The sequence below is a fragment of the Tursiops truncatus genome, chromosome 12 (assembly GCF_011762595.2).
Source record: "Tursiops truncatus isolate mTurTru1 chromosome 12, mTurTru1.mat.Y, whole genome shotgun sequence".
NCBI classification, from domain to species: Eukaryota; Metazoa; Chordata; class Mammalia; order Artiodactyla; family Delphinidae; genus Tursiops; species Tursiops truncatus.
This window is the reverse complement of record NC_047045.1, coordinates 59,236,564-59,257,029: the sequence shown is the minus strand read 5'-3', so window position 1 is coordinate 59,257,029 and position 20,466 is coordinate 59,236,564. Positions and strand designations below refer to the sequence as shown.

The 20,466-nt window shown below is 36.0% G+C and overlaps 1 protein-coding gene across 1 annotated transcript in view; it reads left to right on the top strand.

The window, feature by feature from the left end:
* The window catches only part of MOXD1 (monooxygenase DBH like 1), an 82,979-nt gene that overhangs the window by 18,759 nt on the left and 43,754 nt on the right, over window positions 1-20,466 (top strand). Inside the window, exons 2-4 of the mRNA XM_019951877.3 lie at window positions 6,116-6,262; window positions 7,900-8,067; window positions 8,197-8,280. Coding sequence (XP_019807436.1) covers window positions 6,116-6,262; window positions 7,900-8,067; window positions 8,197-8,280 — 399 coding nt within the window. The remainder of the gene's footprint in view (window positions 1-6,115; window positions 6,263-7,899; window positions 8,068-8,196; window positions 8,281-20,466) is intronic.

Genomic DNA, 20,466 nt, shown 5'->3' with positions numbered 1-20,466 from the left:
TTATCTCTTTGTCAGACTGTCAGGAAACCCTTAAACTCGCTAAATATACTTTTTTTTGGTTTGGCCAATCCGCAGGATAAATTCTCAAGATTGTTCTCTGAGTGACTCGCTTTATTTTCCTCCTTCCTTCTTCCTTTTTTCCTCCCTCCCGTCTCTCCTTCCTCCCAGGGAGAATAATTGAATGATAAGAAATTTGAGACCCAGATTTTTTTTGCCTTTTTCTCTCCTCTTGCCCCATTTAATTGTGCTTTTAAGGTTTGCCAATATGCCATTTCTTACGGTATAATATTGACACCATCAGTCCTGTGTTTGATTATAGTTCATGTATCTTCTTAATACAAGCTGAAGGAAGAAAGTAGGTGCTACTGCGGGATATTTTGCTCCCACCAAGTTAAACTGTTCCTTTACCACAAAGATGTGAATATCGGAGGATAGGTTATGGGTCCTTATCTTTTAGTTTCAAGATTATCCCTGCATTTAGATTTAGCAAAAGGAAAGGCAGGATTCTTCTTTCAAAATTGCACATATTTAATGAGGCTCTGAATATGCAAGTCCCTCCATTAGGCACTGAGGATATAAATTAACATCAGAAAACATTCTAAAATAGGGTTTCCCTTTCTCAGATATGTTTTTTAAAAAAATTTCTTTAAAATAGGTAGGGAATACCATCCTAGTGTAAAAGGATTTCAAAGAGCTGTGGCATGTATAAAGTCTTTTGCTAAATGTTGATGTCAGTTTCGTAAGATTCATGTCCATTTAGGGGCTAAAAGGTCATAACAGCGTTCCCAAATTTCAGTGCCAGATGTGTCTGCATCACACGTCATGCAGACCCAAACTCATTCTAGCATCTGGCTAAACACCTTCCACACCAGGTCTTAACCATATGTAAATATAATTGAGAGCAAATGGGAAAATAATCTATTTTTCCCTTTTTTTGTTCCATTTACAATGTAAACAACTTTTCTAAAGGTATAAATTTATAACTGGATTAACAGGACTTGCTGTCTATTTCTAGGCAATTACCACTGGTTGAGAAGATAATGTTATGTGTAGAATATATTGCATGCAACACGGGAATGGAAATAGAGGAATAAAAATTCAGAGAGGGAATGATCACTTCCAGTTGGAATGCTCAAAGAAAACTTCGTAGAGGAGAGAGAATCATGAGTCTTGGAGAGAAGGAAGCATTTCAGTGGAGTTGTTTCAGTGGGTGGAGGTAGTGGAGTGGATATCTCAGTGGGGTGAAGAGAGTGGGGAGATAAAGAGGAAGAATGAACAAAAGCAAAGGGCTTGAAAAAGATAGATTATTTGAGGGGAATAATAAATAGATAATAGAGATCATGTGGTGAGATTTTTTTTTAAGTCTTTATTGAATTTGTTACAATATATCTTCTGTTTTTGGTTTTTTGGCCACAAGGCATATGGGATCTTAGCTCCCCAACCAGGGATCGAACCTGCATCCCCTGCATTGGAAGGTGAGGTCTTAACCACTGGACCACCAGGGAAGTCCCATGTGATGAGATTAATGATAGACACTCTGGAAAACCAGGTTAGGCTAAATTCTAGAGAAACTTGAATCTAAATTATAGAACTTTTCACTCTATACTGTTGAATAAAATGTAATGACACGTTGAGAGTGATTTTCAAGGAAGACCTTGACAAAAGTATGAGATGATAGAATCTGAACTGAGATAGGAGAAGCTGAATGGAGCAGAAGTAAAAGCTGGTTATTTTTTTAAAGGAGGAACTGATAGGAGCAGAGATTATCTGTGGAGGTGTGAGTAGTAAATGAAGAAGTTAATAAAACTGTGGTTTTGAATTTGGATGGTTGGGAGAATAGCAGTACCAGGAAATAAAAATCCTTATAGATAAAGGGTGAATACAATTTTGGATACATTGCACGTGAAAAGACGGTAAGACTTCCAAGTGAGGGTATCCAATGGACTTTTTGGGTATGTAATCCTGAATAAAGGTGATGATGGGAAACTCCTGGAGTAGATGAGATTCCCAAAGGATGAAAGATGAAGACAGTGTAGTATAATGTCAAGGACAGAAGTTCCATGACTGTAATTAGGGAATGGGAATAACAGACAAACTGTTACAGGCGGACAACCAACGATGGAACCTTCTGGAAGTGGGGAGTAGGGCCATCCTTGCCTTATTTCCAGGACTTACTTGTTCCCAAACTTAGTGGGGAAGAATTCAGCCTTTCATTGTTAAGTGTAATATTAGCTATAGGTTTTTATAGATTCCTTTTATAAGGTTAAGGAAGTACCTTCTGTTGCTAGTTTACTGACAGATTTTGCCATGAATAAATGTTTTAAATGGATTTTTTGAGATGATTGTATGATTTTTTTCCTTTTCAGACTTTAGTATAATGAATTGCATTGATTGATTTTCTAAATCAACTGTGCATGGTCATAATATCTTTATTTCTTTTTTTTTTTAACATTATTGGGTTCTATTTGCTACTACGTATTTTTAAGAAAATTTGCAGTTAGGCCCATGAGAGATATTGATCTTTTTTGTAGTGTCTTTGATTTTGGTATCAGATTAATGCTGGCATCAAAAAATGAGTTAGGAAGTATTCCCTCCTCTTTTATCTTCTGGAAGTTTGTGAAGAATTGATATTACCTCTTCCTTAAATATTTGGTGAAATTCCAAGTGAAAACACTTTGACTTAGAATTTTCTTTGTAGGAAGATTTTTACCCATAGGGAGACTATAGGGCTATTCAAAGTATCTGTTTCACTAAGTTTTGCTGGTTTGTGTCCTTCCGGTATTTTGCCCATTTCTCATCTAATTTATTCAAGCTTTTTACATCAAAGTGTGCATAAAATTGTTAACCTCTTAATGTTTGTAGGATCTGTTGTAATATTTCTTGTTCATTTCAACTACATCTATTTGTTTTCTGCTGGTCCCATTTAGTCTTTGTTTTATATTTCTCTTTTCCTGCCTTATTTTTTTAATTTATTTTTTTTAACATCTTTATTGGGGTATAATTGCTTTACAGTGGTGTGTTAGTTTCTGCTTTATAACAAAGTGAATCAGTTATACATGTACATATGTTCCCATATCTCTTCCCTCTTGCGTCTCCCTCCCTCCCACCCTCCCTATCCCACCCCTCCAGGCAGTCACAAAGCACCGAGCTGATCTCCCTGTGCTATGTGGCTGCTTCCCACTAGCTATCTACCTTACGTTTGGTAGTGTATATATGTCCATGCCTCTCTCTCGCTTTGTCACAGCTCACCCTTACCCCTCCCCATATCCTCAAGTCCATTCTCTAGTAGGTCTGTGTCTTTATTCCTGCCTTACCCCTAGGTTCTTCATGACATTTTTTTTTCTTAAATTCCATATATATGTGTTAGCATACAGTATTTGTCTTTCTCTTTCTGACTTACTTCACTCTGTATGACAGACTCTAGGTCTATCCACCTCATTACAAATAGCTCAATTTCATTTCTTTTTATGGCTGAGTAATATTCCATTGTATATATGTGCCACATCTTCTTTATTCATTCATCCAATGATGGGCACTTAGGTTGTCTCCATCTCTGGGCTATTGTAAATAAAGCTGCAATGACCATTTTGGTACATGACTCTTTTTGAATTATTCCTGCCTTATTTTAGATTGATTTTTTAATGATTCCATTAAGTAATATTATTTATACTAGAAAGAAGGCAAGATGTGAGCTGTCATGTATCATAACTGAAATTCTCTCATGTATCAATTTTCTGAATATTGAAGACTCAGTGGTTTACATGAGGCAGATGAGCTCAAGGGATTTTCAGTAAGTCCTGAATGAAGTTTCTCCTGCTTTGTCATAGCTAAGTTATCTGAAAAGCCAGAAAAAGGTGGAATAGCTGAAAGGAATTGGTTTTGGTGAGTGGAAATAAAACAAATGGAAAATTGGCAAGCCAGCTGGATATTTTGTGGGACTAAGGTTTTGGAAACATATTTGCAAGACTGGGATAATTATTCTACTCTTTGAACTGATTACATTTTGTACTGTATTCCTTCTGTTTGCAAAAACTGTGACTACTTGAATCACGTAATGAAATGTGAGCTTGGTGTAAAGCCACAGTCAGTTTATCTAAATCCCTCGTTGTCCACAGGCATTGTTATTTCATTTACATACTGAAATCTATGTGATCAAAAGTGGGAAAACCATAGTATCATAGGAATATTTCATTTGAATTGCTTCCACAATTACAGCTGGTTCTCAGGAAAAAATGTTGGACAAACCCTGACTTCAGCAGTAGAAGAAGTAACATTTTATGTGAAAAAAAACTTGATAAGATGATTTTGTAGCCAGAAAAATAGAAACTAACCCGTCCTTTTCCAGCAGTGGCCACTATGATGTAGAACAGTAAAGAAGGATAACCTAGGATCTGACTGCCTCGGTTTCAATACTGGCTTTACCACTTACCAACTGTGTGACCCTGGGCAAGATGCTAACCTCTTTGTGCTTCATTTTATCTCATACACTTGATCTGAAGATTAAATGAGTTAATACGTGTAACATGATTAAACTATAGAATGTACACAGTAAGTTGTAGTTGTTACCAGAGTGAAAGAGGTTAGTTAGGCTCTGTGCATTACTGATAATGTGGGGTCTGAACAGTATCTAGATCTGGTACCCTGGGTATCAAATTTACACACACTTGATAGCTAATTTAAAAAGGTGCTAGGAGGGAATTCTCTGGTGGTCCAGCGGTTAGGATTCTGCGCTTCCACTGCAGGGGGCACGGGTATGATCTCTGGTTGGGGAACTAAGATCCCGCATGCCGCACGGCCAAAAAGAAGAAAATAGATGCTAGGAATAGAAATGCCAAATACCGTCCATTTGAGTATGACAGTTATAGACAATTTAAGGTTCTTCTCTTGTACGCTGTATTTTCTCTGTCAAGCATGCAATCGTTTCTTCAAATGTTAATTTTAGTGTTAGAAAAACTAATTATAATTATGTTTCAACATGTTTATTCTAAATCAAGTCTTTGTGATCATCAAAAATAAAATATCCTTATGTACTGAAAAACCAGTATAATTACGGCAAATTTCGTGTCTTCTGTTAGTGATAAAAATTAACAACGTGATTTTTATAACTCTAAACATAGAAAGCTAATGGTAAAAAGCATGGAGAATATTTTCGGGAAAAACCAAACTCTAATTGCAGAAGAGGGAAGGAGACTGGCATTGAATGAGCTCTAACCATGGTTGGCAGTTTTTTCCCTCATATACTATTTCACTTATTTATCTTTCAAAATCCACAAAATAAGTATGTGTCATCTCAATTTTATTAATGTTAGAACAGAAGTTCAGAGTTTGACTTCAACAATTCGTCAAGACATTTCAGAGTAGAGCTGTGGGTCAGATCCTAGTCATTTGATCTCAAAGCCCACGCCCTCTCCATTGCATCTGTCTGCCTCCCGGAAGTGGTCTTACACCACTGAACAAGCTTAGTATGAAAATTATAGCTGAACCACCAAAACAAAACGTCCCTAGCTTTTCAATATCTTATAATTCAACTAGTGTCATTTCTTTCCATATTTTCCCATTGCATTTCATTTTAATAAACATATGCCATTGAAGCTCCTACTAAAACAACCTATAATCTCAGGATGGGTCTCCTTGCTTTTAGGAGTGCAGAAGGGAAGCACCACAAGGTATAACAGTGGAAAAGTGCTGACCCTGGCCCTGGTCCTGGTGTTGCCATGAACTAGTTATTTCATTTGGAGCAAGCCATTTCACAGTGTTGAAGTTCTTTTCATTTGCTGAATGAGGAAAAAGTACTCAGCAATTGTGAATATTCATTCATTCCATCTCTTTCAATGCTCTGTGATACTATAAATCCATTACTGCCTTTTCCTGAAGGGCCAGAAGTTCAAAATACGGACCAGTTTCCTAGGGAACTGTCCCTAGTCCCAACTATGGAGTATCCCATACTCCAGCCCCTTGGAAATTCCCAGGACTTAAAAAATGACTATAAATACAGGGTTTTGTAATAAGCAAACTGAGAATTAATTTTTAAGGTGATATATGTATACTCTTAATCTAAATTATTTTCACCCTGAATTTAGGACATCCTAATTTTTCTTTTTCATATTTTCCACAGGATTATTTCACAAATGCAAATAGAGAATTGAAAAAAGATGTTCAGCAAGATTACCACCTAGAATATGCCATGGAAAATAGTACACACACAATAATTGAATTTACCAGAGAACTGCATACATGTGACATAAATGACAAGAGTATAACGGTAAGGAGTCTATCAGTGAATGCAGGCATGAATAGAGTGTACATTTGCAATTGGGAAACACTTTACAGAATAAAAAGAAACAAATATTTTAAAATAACCGTTAACAGCAAAGTCACATAGTCTTTGGAATATTTTTGAATTCTCTTTAGAAGCCACAAAAAAACCTAAGACTATAAATTTCAATGAAGGCAATTTTTATGTGAATCTAAAATTTTGAAGAGCTGTTTAAAGTGTGTGAGATTTTTACCTATAAAAGGTTTTAGCTTCTTTATAAAGTTTTAAAATAGGTAATAGATAAAGGTCGGAAAAATTGTATTACACAAGAGAGAATTATGATACTGAGTATTAGGCTGTAATTCATCTGAATTGTAACTGATTCATTTTTGTAAATTTCTAAAGTCAAGATGAATAGTAGACTGTTGAAAATTGCCTGTCAACATATTATACAAGATTTCTTATTGTCAGACATCATGCAAAAATTAACATCTTTGTGCATATGCAAATTAGGTATTTAGAGGATCTAAAATTCATGTGGTACTTTGAAGGTTTCCATGAATTTCTTGAATCAATTTCATTTTGTATAGACCAACAAAATTATCGTTTTTATTTGCTAAGTCAAAGCTTTAAAAATGGGAATGTAAAAATCTGAAGCAAATTTGATTAACATTCAGCATAAAGGGTAAAAGAGGAAGAAAAAAAACACATGCAAAGACATGGGCCACTTTTTTATGTAATATACAGTGCAATTATACTTTAATTGGAGTAACAATTATAGTTGTTTGACTTAAGAAAGAATATAGCTTTTAAAATAAATAGCTTTTGTTTTATTATTTATTTTCAGAGTTCTTATTACAAAGATCTGGCAAAGTCATCTTTATCTGTGGGGGCACTGAACTGTTTATACCCCAGCAAACCCTCCCCACTGCCCCGCTGCCCTTTGGGCAATCTCTCATTTACTAAATGGAAACCGATTTCACTTGACAGTGCTTTCCCTAGTTGGGATACCCCAGTCCCTAGGAAATTCCCAGGATTCATAAAATGACCATAGATAGATTCTAGGATAATAAACAAACCTCAAATCAGAAGTTCCTGCTGTATTTCCACTTTCTGTAAATACATACATGTGAGTGGGCTAGAAAAATGGGAAAAATCTATTGTGAAAATAAAAATCCTGACCTGGGAAGTCATTTTAATTTTCATTTTATTTATTTGTTTTCCCTAAAATGTTCCATTGCATAAAAATAGGTTGTAATTTTCCCAAACCCCTGCTGCTTAACAAGAGTATTTGCTTGGCAACTACTAGTTTGATAGTTTGGAGGTTTAGCGTGACAATGATTTACCGTTGCCGTAAGCAAGAAAGCATAACTACTAAATCAGTTGTCCTTCATTCTATTTTGGAACACATAATCTTGTATGGGGGAGATGATTTCTTCCAAAAAGGAACTCATCTACTTGGATTGTTAATGACTTAATCAGATTTACACAGTTCATGTGAGAGACCATATTGATAACTCCAAATGTCATTATTCTCTTTTTTGAGCTTCTGTATCCTGCTTTGAATAGAGTTCTTTAAACTCAATTCAATGGTAAGGAAAGTGCTCTCATGAGACATAATCATGCCCCTGTCTGATCACTAGGAGAGCACGGTGAGGGTGATCTGGGCCTACCACCACGAAGATGTGGGAGAAGCAGGTCCTAAGTACCACGAATCCAGTCGTGGTACCAAGAGTCTGCGGTTATTGAATCCTGAGAAAACCAATGTGTTGTCTACAGCCGTACCATACTTTGACCTGGTAAATCAGGACGTAAGTATTTTTTCAGGTTTTTATGGTTCTAGGGGTGGGTTTATTGAAAATGTTTTATTGTTTTATTGTTTTTAATAGAATGTCAAGAGAATGTGACTTTTGTCCCCCTCTCCTTTTTTTTGAAGACAGGTTCCCATCCCAAACAAAGGTACAACATATTGGTGCCAAATGTTTAAGATTCCTGTGCTCCAGGAAAAGCATCATGTAGTAAAGGTATGTGACTCACTCACAGGCTAAACTTAGTTCATATGAACAGAGGAGAAATTGTTGTTCTTAAAACGAAAATAATATCAAATTTATAGAAGTGATTTTCAGTTATTTAAAAGTTACCTAGAGAACAAGGAACTGGCTTATCTGACCCACACACTGTCCTAAAAGTCACTGAATTTAGTGAGAAACTCGGATTGTAGCTAGTATTTTGTGTTTTGTCTCCTAGTTTTATATGTTTAAAGGTTAAAGTTTTGGGATGCATTTGTACACCTCTGGTTATTTCGTAGGCAACAATTCAACATTTGGAATGATTGGAATTGCAATTTAAAATCATATATTTATGTATCAATAAATTCTATCTGGGAAGTTCACATTCCCCAATATTGTTTGAGAGTATCTGCTTCATTGAAAATACTGGATATTGTCATAAAAATAACTGTTACAGTATATTTTTGAAAACAGGAAAACAAGAAAATTGTAGTGAATTTCTACAGAGTTGTAAAACACAGAATGGGGAATAAATAAAGCCTAATTTGCCGGTGGCATCTAATTCCCTCCCACCTCCTCTAGGGAGAGGTCTCCCAAATCTTTTGCGTCTAGTTAGTGACTGAACAAGTATTTTTAAAAATTTACAAGTCCTTGGCTCTGTGCTAGGAATTGTTTGGGCAGTTCCACGGAGGCTGAATACATGTTTCATGCTTTCAAAGAACCTACAGTGAGATTGTAGGAGACGTGACCAAGACACAAGAAAGAGTAAGATAGAATTAAATAGTGCACACAAAATACTGCAGACATTCAGAAGGCCAGACATTGCCGACTTTTTGTCCTCCCCCAGACTATGTAATGAAGTAGTGTGGACGTGAGAAAGGGAGAAACTTCTAGATTCTGAAATCTAGAGGGAAATATGAGGGTTCAAATAGCAAGTTGGCTCTTTAACTGTGTGGTCTCAGATAAGTCACTCTGGGGTAGCGCTGCAGGCCCCATTTCCTCATCTGTAAAAGAGGGTTATTCGTCCCACTTTTCCTACCAACCTCAAACCATTCTGGCAAAGATGGAAACACTGAGCACATTCTATAAAGTGATTTAAATGTGTTAATTTCTAATGTATTTCTCCAGTGGCACAGATCTGCCTTTTGTTTACAGAATGATTCATAACTACTTAGAGAAGCAAGAGGGGTAGGTTGAGGAAATGTTTATTGAATTAATAAGTAGTCCTAAATATTTGTAGGTTATTTTTACAATCAGAAGACTTACCAACAGTGTGACCTCCATGCAATGTTAGTTTCTATTTCTTGCGTGTGAAAGGGGAATGCAAATTCTATTCTTACATACTTAATATAGTGCCTGAGTCCTTCCCTTAAACCAATGAAAAGTCTTTCTCAGAAAAGAGAATGGTATATTTATACATACTGTGTGTCATACATTACTATGTGTCATTTGCAGTAAATTTAACTGGAACCTGGCTTAAGGGTCAAATGTAAAACTATAGGTTAAGCAAATGTTTCACAAACCAGGTCCTTGATTCATTTTTCAGCAAATGTTAATTGACAGGATGTAAAGTCCTTAACCACTTACATGAATGCATTTTTATTCTTGTTTTTATTAATGCTAATAATTAAGTTGAATGAAATAAAAACAGTTGTCTACACTTAAGGGATGGCAGTATATGTTCTGACCCTCTATGTAGGGTATTTGCTTAGTACCTCATCCAAGAAGTCTTAGCTAGCTTTCCCGTCACAAGCATATCATAGTAAAACTCAGATATGTGTGCATCTATTATCTAAGGGTGTGCTTTGAATTAAGTACTTTCGGGTTCACATTGCTGTCTTCATAGGTATCAAGAGGGATCTCAGTGACTGGAAAGGCTTTGGAGCAGTTTTTTTTGTTTTGTTTTGCTTTGGGTTTTTTTGCAGTGGTTGGAGATCTGTAAGATGACAAAAATTCTTTACCCTGAACAAGAGGGGATTTGAGGGAGGGGCGGCAGGTTGGAGAGCAAGGCTTATACAGACTTTCGTTGTTTCAGGGCAGAGGGTTGGTAGCTAAAATTTTAAACTCTTATTACTCATGAATACCACTTATAGACCAGATTCCTGAGCTTGTTGGTAATCCCTAAAATATTTTAAGTCATTAAGTATTATGAAACATTTAAGTCGCAAATGAACTCAAATAGGATAATATACAAAAAACAACAAACACAAAAACAAGAGAGAGCTCTATTGGGAAAATAAATTGAAAATATTTAGGTTGTATAAATTTTGAGATAGTCTTTCAAAAACGGTTTTAATTTGCAGTTTACAACAAAATTTTAATAAATATTTAAAGTAGAATTCATAGATTTCTAATTTACCTTAAGTAGTTATCTAATTTCCATTCTCTTTTCCTTAGCAGAGACGATTTCTAAGAATTTAAGAAAAGTGTATCTTCTTTTCATAGAACCAAAGACTCCTATATTTCAAAAATCCATTGGCTAAGTGCTTCTCCTTATTCCTTATTTTATATCCCACACATTGGCTGCACGAAAAAGCCTCAGTCCTTCTCTGATACAAACAAAAAGTGCTTTCTCAGAAAAAAGAACATTGCTTTTATATTGTATTATGTTGTGTGTCATTTGCAATGAGTTTTAAGAACATATTGATTACACTAGTATTATGAGAAATCAGTTGTATTCTCTGGACTCTATTTCAAAGCAAATGTTTATAATTGAAGTTTAAACATTGATAGTATTGCCTAGTATACATTTAGTAGTTGTAATAACTATAAAACTAAGCAGGTAAATAAAATATATCGGTGATTTGATCAATGAATACATTTACTAGAAATGACTAAAATTCAAAATACTAATTACAGCTTAAATTTTAATCATATAATGATAAAAATGATTTACTACTAAAGTACAAAATAATAAGGTAAATAATTTCTGAAATTATAACAAAGATAAATAATTTTATCCATAGGAAAGGTGGGATTATGATATAAATTATTGGTCGTTCCAATTTACTTGTGACTCCAGTTTATTGATTTGTATTTTGATGCTTGCAAAAAATGTCTAAAATTATGACCTGAAAATGTTGATGTTGTCAGATGACAGATATGGAGATTGTGAAAAGGAAAATTCTTGGTAAATTATATTAAAACCACACTTCTCATATGAGATCATCTCTGTGATCCCTCTTGAGACCCACCCTCCAGCCCATCTCCTCATATTTAAGCATGACCCTATTTGAGCTTTGCCAAATATGTGATATTACCCCAAATTTAAAATTTTTAGAGAAAGTGATTCTTTCCACTCTCTTTAGTCAATATACTATCATTATCCCAACTTATAGTAATGCTTGGATATACTCTGCTAGAAGCTGGGGCTGTCAGTTGGTTTAACACACTTTTTATTTTTCTTGAGGCGCTTTTAGCGTCAGGGGATTTTCCTCATAGATGAACTAACCTTCTAATTCATCTGTTTAAATCGGATGTGTCTTAATCAGTTTAATAAATAGTTGTTGATGGCTTATTATGTTAAAGAGGAGGAAAAAGAAAAACAGCCAGGTTGAATCACCATCCTTAGTCATCTCCCCTTAAAAGGGATGACTCCCTAATAGGGAGGCAGTAGGGCGGGTTCTAGGCTTTGTTGGGCCAGGGTTGAATGCCTTCTTTCTACTAGTCACTGAATGGCGGGAAAGTTATTAATCACGTACAACTCAGTTTTACATGGGAATGATACTTTCCTGATGGGATTGTTTAGACTAAAGATTAAGTAGCAGGTTTAAGAAAAATTTTATTAGCACTTAGTACAGTATCTAACACAGAAGAGTCTTAATAAATTCAGCTACTCTCATCAGTCCATTTATTTTCAGTTTTGCTCTCTGAATGACTTTTCACTGAAAACTACTATTTTGTGTGAAGGCCCAGAAAAGGACAAACATCATGCTAGAAGGTTGACTATTGCTGAGTTTTAAGAGAGGATTACTTTGACTAGTTGTGTGATCATGGGCAAAGAATTTACTGTCCTGTACTTCGGTCTCCTCATCTGGAAAAATGGGTATAACAGTTCTCACCTAATAGGGTTGTTATGACCATTAAATGAATCAAAAGCATTTAATATCTGTAATTTAGAACAGGACCTGGCACATAGTGTTTGTTAAATAAAGTAACTAAATAAAATTATGTTGATCACTAGTGATACACAGTTGCTAATCTGTTAAACATCTTGTTAGGCTTCTGGGTTTCTGAGGGATTCCAAAACAGCCAACCCTTTCTACACAGTCAGAGTTCCAAATAAAACAGAGACTGTTGCTCATTTCATTTAGGAAGGCCACCTTGAGAACTCTCTGCTCAGGAGAAACGTGAAGTTGAGTGAAAAAAACACTCATCATTCTCCTCTTCAGCAATCTACACAAGAAGTGAAATGCTGTGCTTTATACTTGTTACTGGACAGAACATCTTTCTTGCCATGAAATTAGATGCCGCTGTTCTTTTCCATTGCTGGCATTCATAAATCTGAGTGATTTAATTTGGGGAATGTTTCCTAGGATAAGAAAATCTAAGCACAATTGACACCGAATAACCATGAAATGTCCTTGAAGCCAGAGTACTGTATAGCCATGAAATAGTCACTCAAAAATTGATTTTCCTATGCTAGGCACATGGCATGAACCTTTGACTTTATATACTAAATTAAATGAACACTGCCGTCCAGTTTCCCTATTATGTTCATTCCTTCTTCTTTTTGAAATAGAAAGATGCCATCAACTGGAGAAATTTAGCATTAGCACATTCTGAAACGTCAAGTGTGATAGTGGGTTTCTATTTCTGAAAATGTGTAAGACTTCAGGATTAAATTTAGTAAAACTTGGAAATTCTCAGTGTCAAACTACATGATTTGACAACTGTTAGAATGATCTCTTCTCAGTCAGTATATCTTCCTTTTTTCCCTGAAATGATATTTCAAAATATATTTTCGTTCATGTGATCTTTTGCCCCCTGATAATAGCATTTTGGTTTGTCATCACGATGCATTTTCACAGACTCCATGCTTTAGTTCTCATTCTTTCATTGTGTGTTTCACTTTACTCTGTGGCAGGCTAGTAGGTGTTTGTTATTGACTGTTGACTGAACAGTTGTTTGTATTTTCACCCATTTTCAGTCCAACTCTATAGTACTTTTTTGGGTTTCCTGATGTTTCCCTTTTGTCTTTTCCTAATTCAACCATATTTCCTAAAGGCAAACTTTAGCTCTTCAGATAGATCTGTTTAGTATGTTGAAAGAAATTAGCTTTCAAAGTATGCTTCACGTACAAATACCTTCCATTCCTTTGCAACACTATATGTGGTTATTAAATTCTTAATACCAATGCATGACCACTGGCACCTGTGGATTTCATCACTGATTGACAAAACAGATGATTTTTGACCTTCTAGAAAAAAATCATGCTGTAAAAACATAAGAATCTTCTTCTTGGGGAATTTGTCATCCAAAATTTGTAAATACCAAAATAATTTTTTACCCTTATGTCCAAGTATATCTAAGAATATCTGAAATGTTGTACAGCTTTTATCTACCAGAGAAGAGACGAAATTACTTGGGCATTTACTGTGGCTAAAACTATAACTTTGAACAGAAGAGAAGTTGGTAAGAGCACCGCCCCTAGCAATAATGAGTTGACTCAAATTAGCACATTTAAAAAATTGCTGACTTAGATTGTTCAGTGCTGCCAAGTTCTTTCTAGATCCTCGTGGGTTATACTGACTTCACGGAAACATTGGAGATTGCCGAGCTACATGGGTGTTCTTAATAGCCACTTGAAAGTGGAGGTAATTGAATTCACTTTGAAAGCATGTCTTTTCATGGAAGTGATTTATTGCTAACTCTGTCTCTAATTAGCTTTCTGACCCTAGAGAAAGTGCTTAACCTCACCATGATCCTCAAATTCCTTGTCTGTAAGATAAATGGATTGGACCAGATGATTTCAATTGGCTCTTTTTTACTTCTAAATATCTACGACCTGCTGAAAACTAAAAGTGAAATCTGTGCTGGGGTTTGGATGCCCTGTGGTGTGACTTCCTGATACACTTCATTCTCACTATCTCTGGGCATGCCAGGGTGACAGTGCTTAGGACCCCACTGCCTCCCTTAAAGTTAAAAGCCCTCCTTCTTGAAGTTAAAAGTCTCCTTCTTTAGTCCCTCGGTCATAGGCTCTCTTAGCATACATTCTGAGGCTTAGGTTTCCATCTGTAAATGGGGATAATAATAGTACTCGTCTCAAATGGTAACTGTCGTTATCAAATGAGATAATATCTGTAGAGTTCTTATATGTTTGGCATATATTAGATAGCTCAATAAGTACTAGCTATATTCCCAATTTACACTGGTTTTCAGGTACCTCTAAATCTTGGATATAATCCAAATAAAATAACTCTAAATAAACAGACAAACAACTACATAACTCTAAATCTTGGGAATAATGTCCTTTTAAAATAAGGATAGAATCAAGAGTGCCAGGGTGAGGAAGGCTTATAGGTTGGCACAACGCACAGGATGGACTCTAGAGACAGGTAGGGGTTGTGTTCTAACTCTTCTTTTCATTAGCTCAATGACCCTGGGCAAACTAAACTCTCAGTGTGCATCTTCCCTTGTGAGGTAGGAAAAACAATTTCCAGTGAAGATGAAATGGTTACAAGTGAAGACACCTGTTGCATAATCGGCTCATAATTGCTTGTTTTCTTCTCTTGATGGGGATTATAGAGATGGATGACTATAAATTCATCTAGTATTTTCTCATACTTAAAGTCAGGACCGCACTGAAACCACGGTAGGCAGTAAGTCTCTATTTTATTTTGACGAAAAGATTCCCTGGGAATTAGATTTCATAGCTTGTTTCCATTATTCTAAACCGAAGGAAATTTAAGCTAATTTCCTCCTGTTCTGGCTAAATAAGGATAAAAACCAGCTGGTGACTAACCTCTGGGAAATATTCTTTCACATTCTTAGGTCACCCATTAGCCTTCCACTCTGGCCTTAAGTGATCTTCAGCCCACATTAAAAGATAGTTGTTATTCTTTGTTGCTCTTCTACCACCCAACTCTGCCCCCAATCTAGTACATCTATTTTTTTTTAAGTAGTTCAAAAGGTTGGATGACAAAATTGAAAAGCATTAGCCCATCTGTTGATAATTATTGGCTATAAAAATTGGTAAATAATTAACAGCACTTCTATTGAAAGAGTACTAAGATGTTTAGGTTGGATTCTAGATGTTGATGGCACTATAGGATTGAGAAGTGTGGTAATACTAAGATACGAATGACTTTTACTTACATAAAGCTAAGTATGTAAGCAAAATACTTACCTATGTTTTTGCTACTTTAAATACATTATCTTGTTGAATTTTTCACAGCCTCCCTTGAGGTAAGTTGAATTACCGCCACTTTCCAGGTGAACGCAGTGAGGCATGACAGGCATAAGTAACTTGCTTAACATTGCACAAATTCTGTGAAGCAGAGCGAAGATCTGAACACAGATCTTCATAGCAAAACTAGTGGGTCTTTCTCTCTACAATACTACTAGCCCAGGACTTAGAATTTTTCTAGGTGATATATATCAAGGAAACATAATGTGAATAAGTTACTCAGTACCCAGGCTACTTTTATGTCCTATAGCATCAGTGCATAGACAGAGGGCTACATGAGCAGATCCCACTGGAACCTTCCAGAAATATCAGTATAAAGATCCTGGGAACTGACTTAGACCTGGTTGGATGGCATTTGAGTACACAGAGGCCTACTGTTTTCACTCTTGGGGATTGGAAATGCTCACGAACGAGAGATGACACCTATAAAGTTTCATTTGTGCTTTAGGAAGTCATTTAGATACAATTCGATTTAGGCTGATTAGGTGAAAGATTAGGCATATGGATACCAAAGGGCACGGAACGTTAGATCTCAGAGATGATGTTAGGGAGACAGGAACTTCAGTGGAAAGAAGGTAGCTTGCTAATCGGATTGGGCATGTCTTGTAGCATAAGGATCATTGGAAACAAGCCCGTAGCCTTCTCTATAAGCTGAGTTACAGTCCGCTTTGGAGTTAAGTGAAAATAATGGCAACGACCTATTTTATTGCCCTTCACTGGCAATGTGAGAAAAAATACTAACATTTCCATTTGGAAGTTAAATGTATGGCAAAATGCCTAGAGAAAAGTACCCTAAAAACGAGAAGAGCCATGTTGTTGGAGAGAGGTCTTGAAGTGTTGATATCTCCGAGTGGCCTAAGAACCAGACTGAGTGTGGGTTCTAATCCTGCAGTAACCATTGGTCAGGTGATCACTCATGTGGCTGCACCACAGTGCTTCTCAAGAGATTGAATTCATGTTAAAAACACAGTCCAAAGACTATAAATCTGTATAACCAAGAGGTTGTTCTAAGTGATCTTTAACCCTTAAAATTCTATGCCTTTAGTGAAATATTGAATTTGATAAAACTGGTAGTGTATAAAATAAATCGACACATTCATACAATTTATAAAATAAACTGTAATAAAAAGTTATACTAAAAATTATAAAAGGAATGAAGATAATTTGTGTATGTGTGTGTGTGTGTGTGTGTTCTCATGGGATATAACATGCCAATTTTATTTTGATGTCTATTTTCAATGTAAAAAATTCTATACTTTTCAAAACAGGATGACATCCATTATTTCCTTTATAATGCAACACTGAAATTTTTTATAGTTGTTATGAATGGAGCTTTTAGTAATTAGTAGAGAAAAGTATATATGTGGTAGAAACTTAGTTTAAATAAATCAGTTATTTACTATTCAAGTTTATAAGGCTGCACAGTTGTGTTCTTTAAAATATCAAGCCTCTCAGTGCATTTAAAATGAATGTATTTCTACATCAAAAATTCAGATTATACCTAAGAGTTTAAAAATATATCTGTTTTATGAAGAAGAATATTACATTCACATATCAAAAAAGTTATGGCTGAGTGTTGCTTCATTGAATAATTATATTTTTCTTGACTCCTAACCTAGGGTACACATTAGAACCATGTGGATAGAATCTTTAGGATGAAGTCCAGGCCCTTACGTTAGTGGTAGTTGTTGCTGTCATTTGGAAAAGTTCCTTAAGTGATCTTGATATGAACTCTGTGGTTGAGAATCACTGTTTTATATGTATTAAAATTTCCCAGGAGACCATACTTAAATTATATTTTATAGCACCTAGTAAAATGCTCTTCGTATTACATAGCATCGGTGCATATTTTCATAGTAATACACTGTTTTATTCAACAAATGTTGTAAAAATTGAACACGCATCAAACATCTACCATTGAAACGCACTGTTAGTTGTCTGCACATGAAGATTTAAGCAATTTATGGTTTGGAGATGGTTTATTCCTGATGCATTGCACATTTTTTGTGCAAGTGGAGAGGCGAAAACACCAGCTGTTTCCTGGAGCCACAGCTGACATTCATTATAAAATTTCAACATGAACTAATTCAGATATATGGGATACTTTCTCCTACGAAGGAAAAAAGACTTATGTTCTAGGGAAATGTACACCTTGAAGTTAACTCTATACATTAATGCTTATAATGTAACGGATCCATTTTGGAAACTGTATACGGAAGACCACCTTCCTGACTTTTGAATGCATTCCATTACCAACAAAGAGACATCTTTTCATCACTGAAATCCCACTGAATTGCTCTATGTGGAATCTTAAATATTGACTGATGGTCAGACCATGTAAATAACTTATTGAGTACATAAGTGCTAGAGCCTTTCAGCCTTTTAGCTTGGCATGAGAAGTCCTGAGAATGTAGGAGAGCCACTTTGTGATATGTTTCAGAAATCAGACGTGTACTTAATACACAATATGCTTAATCAGCTAGAAATATACCTTCATACTATCCTCTAAATCGCAAAGAAGAATCAATGAGTGTCTAGTGAGTGTCCACTTCAGAAAATTCTATGTCTTTTGTCAGATACAAGGCAATATAAGACATAACCTTTCGCCCCAATGACGTTCCAGTCTAGATGAGGAGAAGAGATGCACACATGCATAACAGAGAAACCCCAGAGCCGGCAAGCGAACATGGTGTCAAACTACAAAGTACGGGCAGCTGAGGCAAAAAGAAGGGAGAGAGCAGTAAAGTTTTGGGCACAGTCCCATGCTGTATGGAAAGAATCATTTGGGGGAAAGTACAACCAGATGGATCTTAGGTAAGGATCCAGGTGTGGTGAGGATGACCAGGAGGCAACCTCCCTGTCTATGTGCTTCAGCGCCAACATAAAACGAGATGAAAGACAACATTTACTGAGAACACTGTACATTCTGTGAGGCATCAATCCTCATAAAAAAACTCTAGGAAAGTAGGTAGTAGTATTATCCTCATTTTAGGAAACTGAAGCCTAGAGAAGTTACATAACTTACTCATTGCTGATAATTCTCCTGTTCGTATACTTTTCCCTGAGGAAGAAATGTCTCAAAGAATCCTTGATGCTCCGGCCAACGTCTGCCTGTGCTAGAGCTAACCAGCAGGGCTGGCTGAACTTTAAATTCATAGTCATGTCAGATTAGAATGCAGAATCCCTGCAGTTACTTGTTGTCAGGGTAACTGCATTTTTTGATCAGAGAATGCCTTGGGCATACTACGCCAAAGCCCCTAGTGTCCAATATTGAAAGGGACTGTAGACTGTGGCCTTCACTACCTAAATGGGGTCACTGATTTTATCTTGAATGGTACCATTGTGTAGCTTTATCCCCAGTCATGAACTTATAGTTTTACTTAATGTTAGACCTCTGGCAAGTTGCATCATACACTCTAAAATAGAAACCAAGGCTACCTCTTAATTGTACACATATGCGTATAACCATTTAGTTCTTTAAAGAAAAGCTGCAGACAGTTCCTCAGAAGAGAGTGATGGCCTTTCAGTTCTTATGGAAGTGAGAGGTCTTCCCCAGAGCTCCAGTCACTGTAGGGTGACTTGACTATTGAGTTTGTTGGACATCCACTCGCATTGTCAACATCGGTCGAGTTTTCTCAGTAGTTTACAAGTATGTAATGTGCGTGGGCTTCTTTATACAAGAGGTTTGTATCCCTTAGCTGTTCATTTTGTTGAATCATGGACCTAGAAGATCTCGAGATAGTTTATTTATTTACTGCCTGAGCTTTGAAGAAATATTTCTTTAAAACCACCCTCCAAAGATGAATGTTTCTCATAATTATTAAAATATTCCATAGACTTTCCAAATTTATCTTTATTAATGAAATTGGATATTTTCTCCATAATAGCCAATTTTAACTTCATGACTTCAAGGCAAATTAGTCCTTTTGAATGGAAACTGAACACAGTTTCATCACAGCAGTAAATACCATGGTCTGTTATTGAATATGCCCCTCTTACCTTTTATGATCTTGGTATCAGTATATACCCATCTGCAAAATGGAAGTAATAATTCCTGTGTTCTCAAGATTACTCTGAAAGTGCTTTAAGAATATTGAGTTTTCAAAAACAAATATTTGTTGATTGTTCTTTAGGTACCAGGCACTGTGCTTTACTTACTACTTATGTCATTTTGCAGATGAGGAAACTGAGGCTCAGAAAAATTACATGACTTTCCGAATGTCACAGAGGATTTAATATTATAAAACATATCCCTGTAGTCTAGCAGTGGGAGCTTACCCAATTTATTGAACTTATATGAACCTAAGTATCGAGGACCTTGTTTTCATGGTCACTTAGAGCTGGTTTCAAATCCTGGCTCTCCCATTTGCCACTTGTGTGACCTTGGGTAACTTAAACATCTCTGGATGTCACTTTCCTCATTGGCAAAATGGAGACAGTACCTATTCACAGATTAATTATTTGAAAATGCTTGTAGAGCATCTGCTCTAAAGGCATCTGATATATTTTACTCTGACACTCTAAACCTTCTGTTTGCTTTTGTCATCATTTATTTCATGGTTGCAGAAAATGAAGTCTCATGAAAAACAAAACTGCCTTCCTCATCCAATTAATTAATTGAAACTGTGATTCAAATTTAGGTCGTAAATCCCAAATTGCTGTTATTTTTTTTTTTTTTTTTTTTTTTTTTTTTTACGGTACGCGGGCCTCTCACTGTTGTGGTCTCTCCCGTTGCGGAGCACAGGCTCCGGACGCGCAGGCTCAGCGGCCACGGCCCGCGGGCCCAGCCGCTC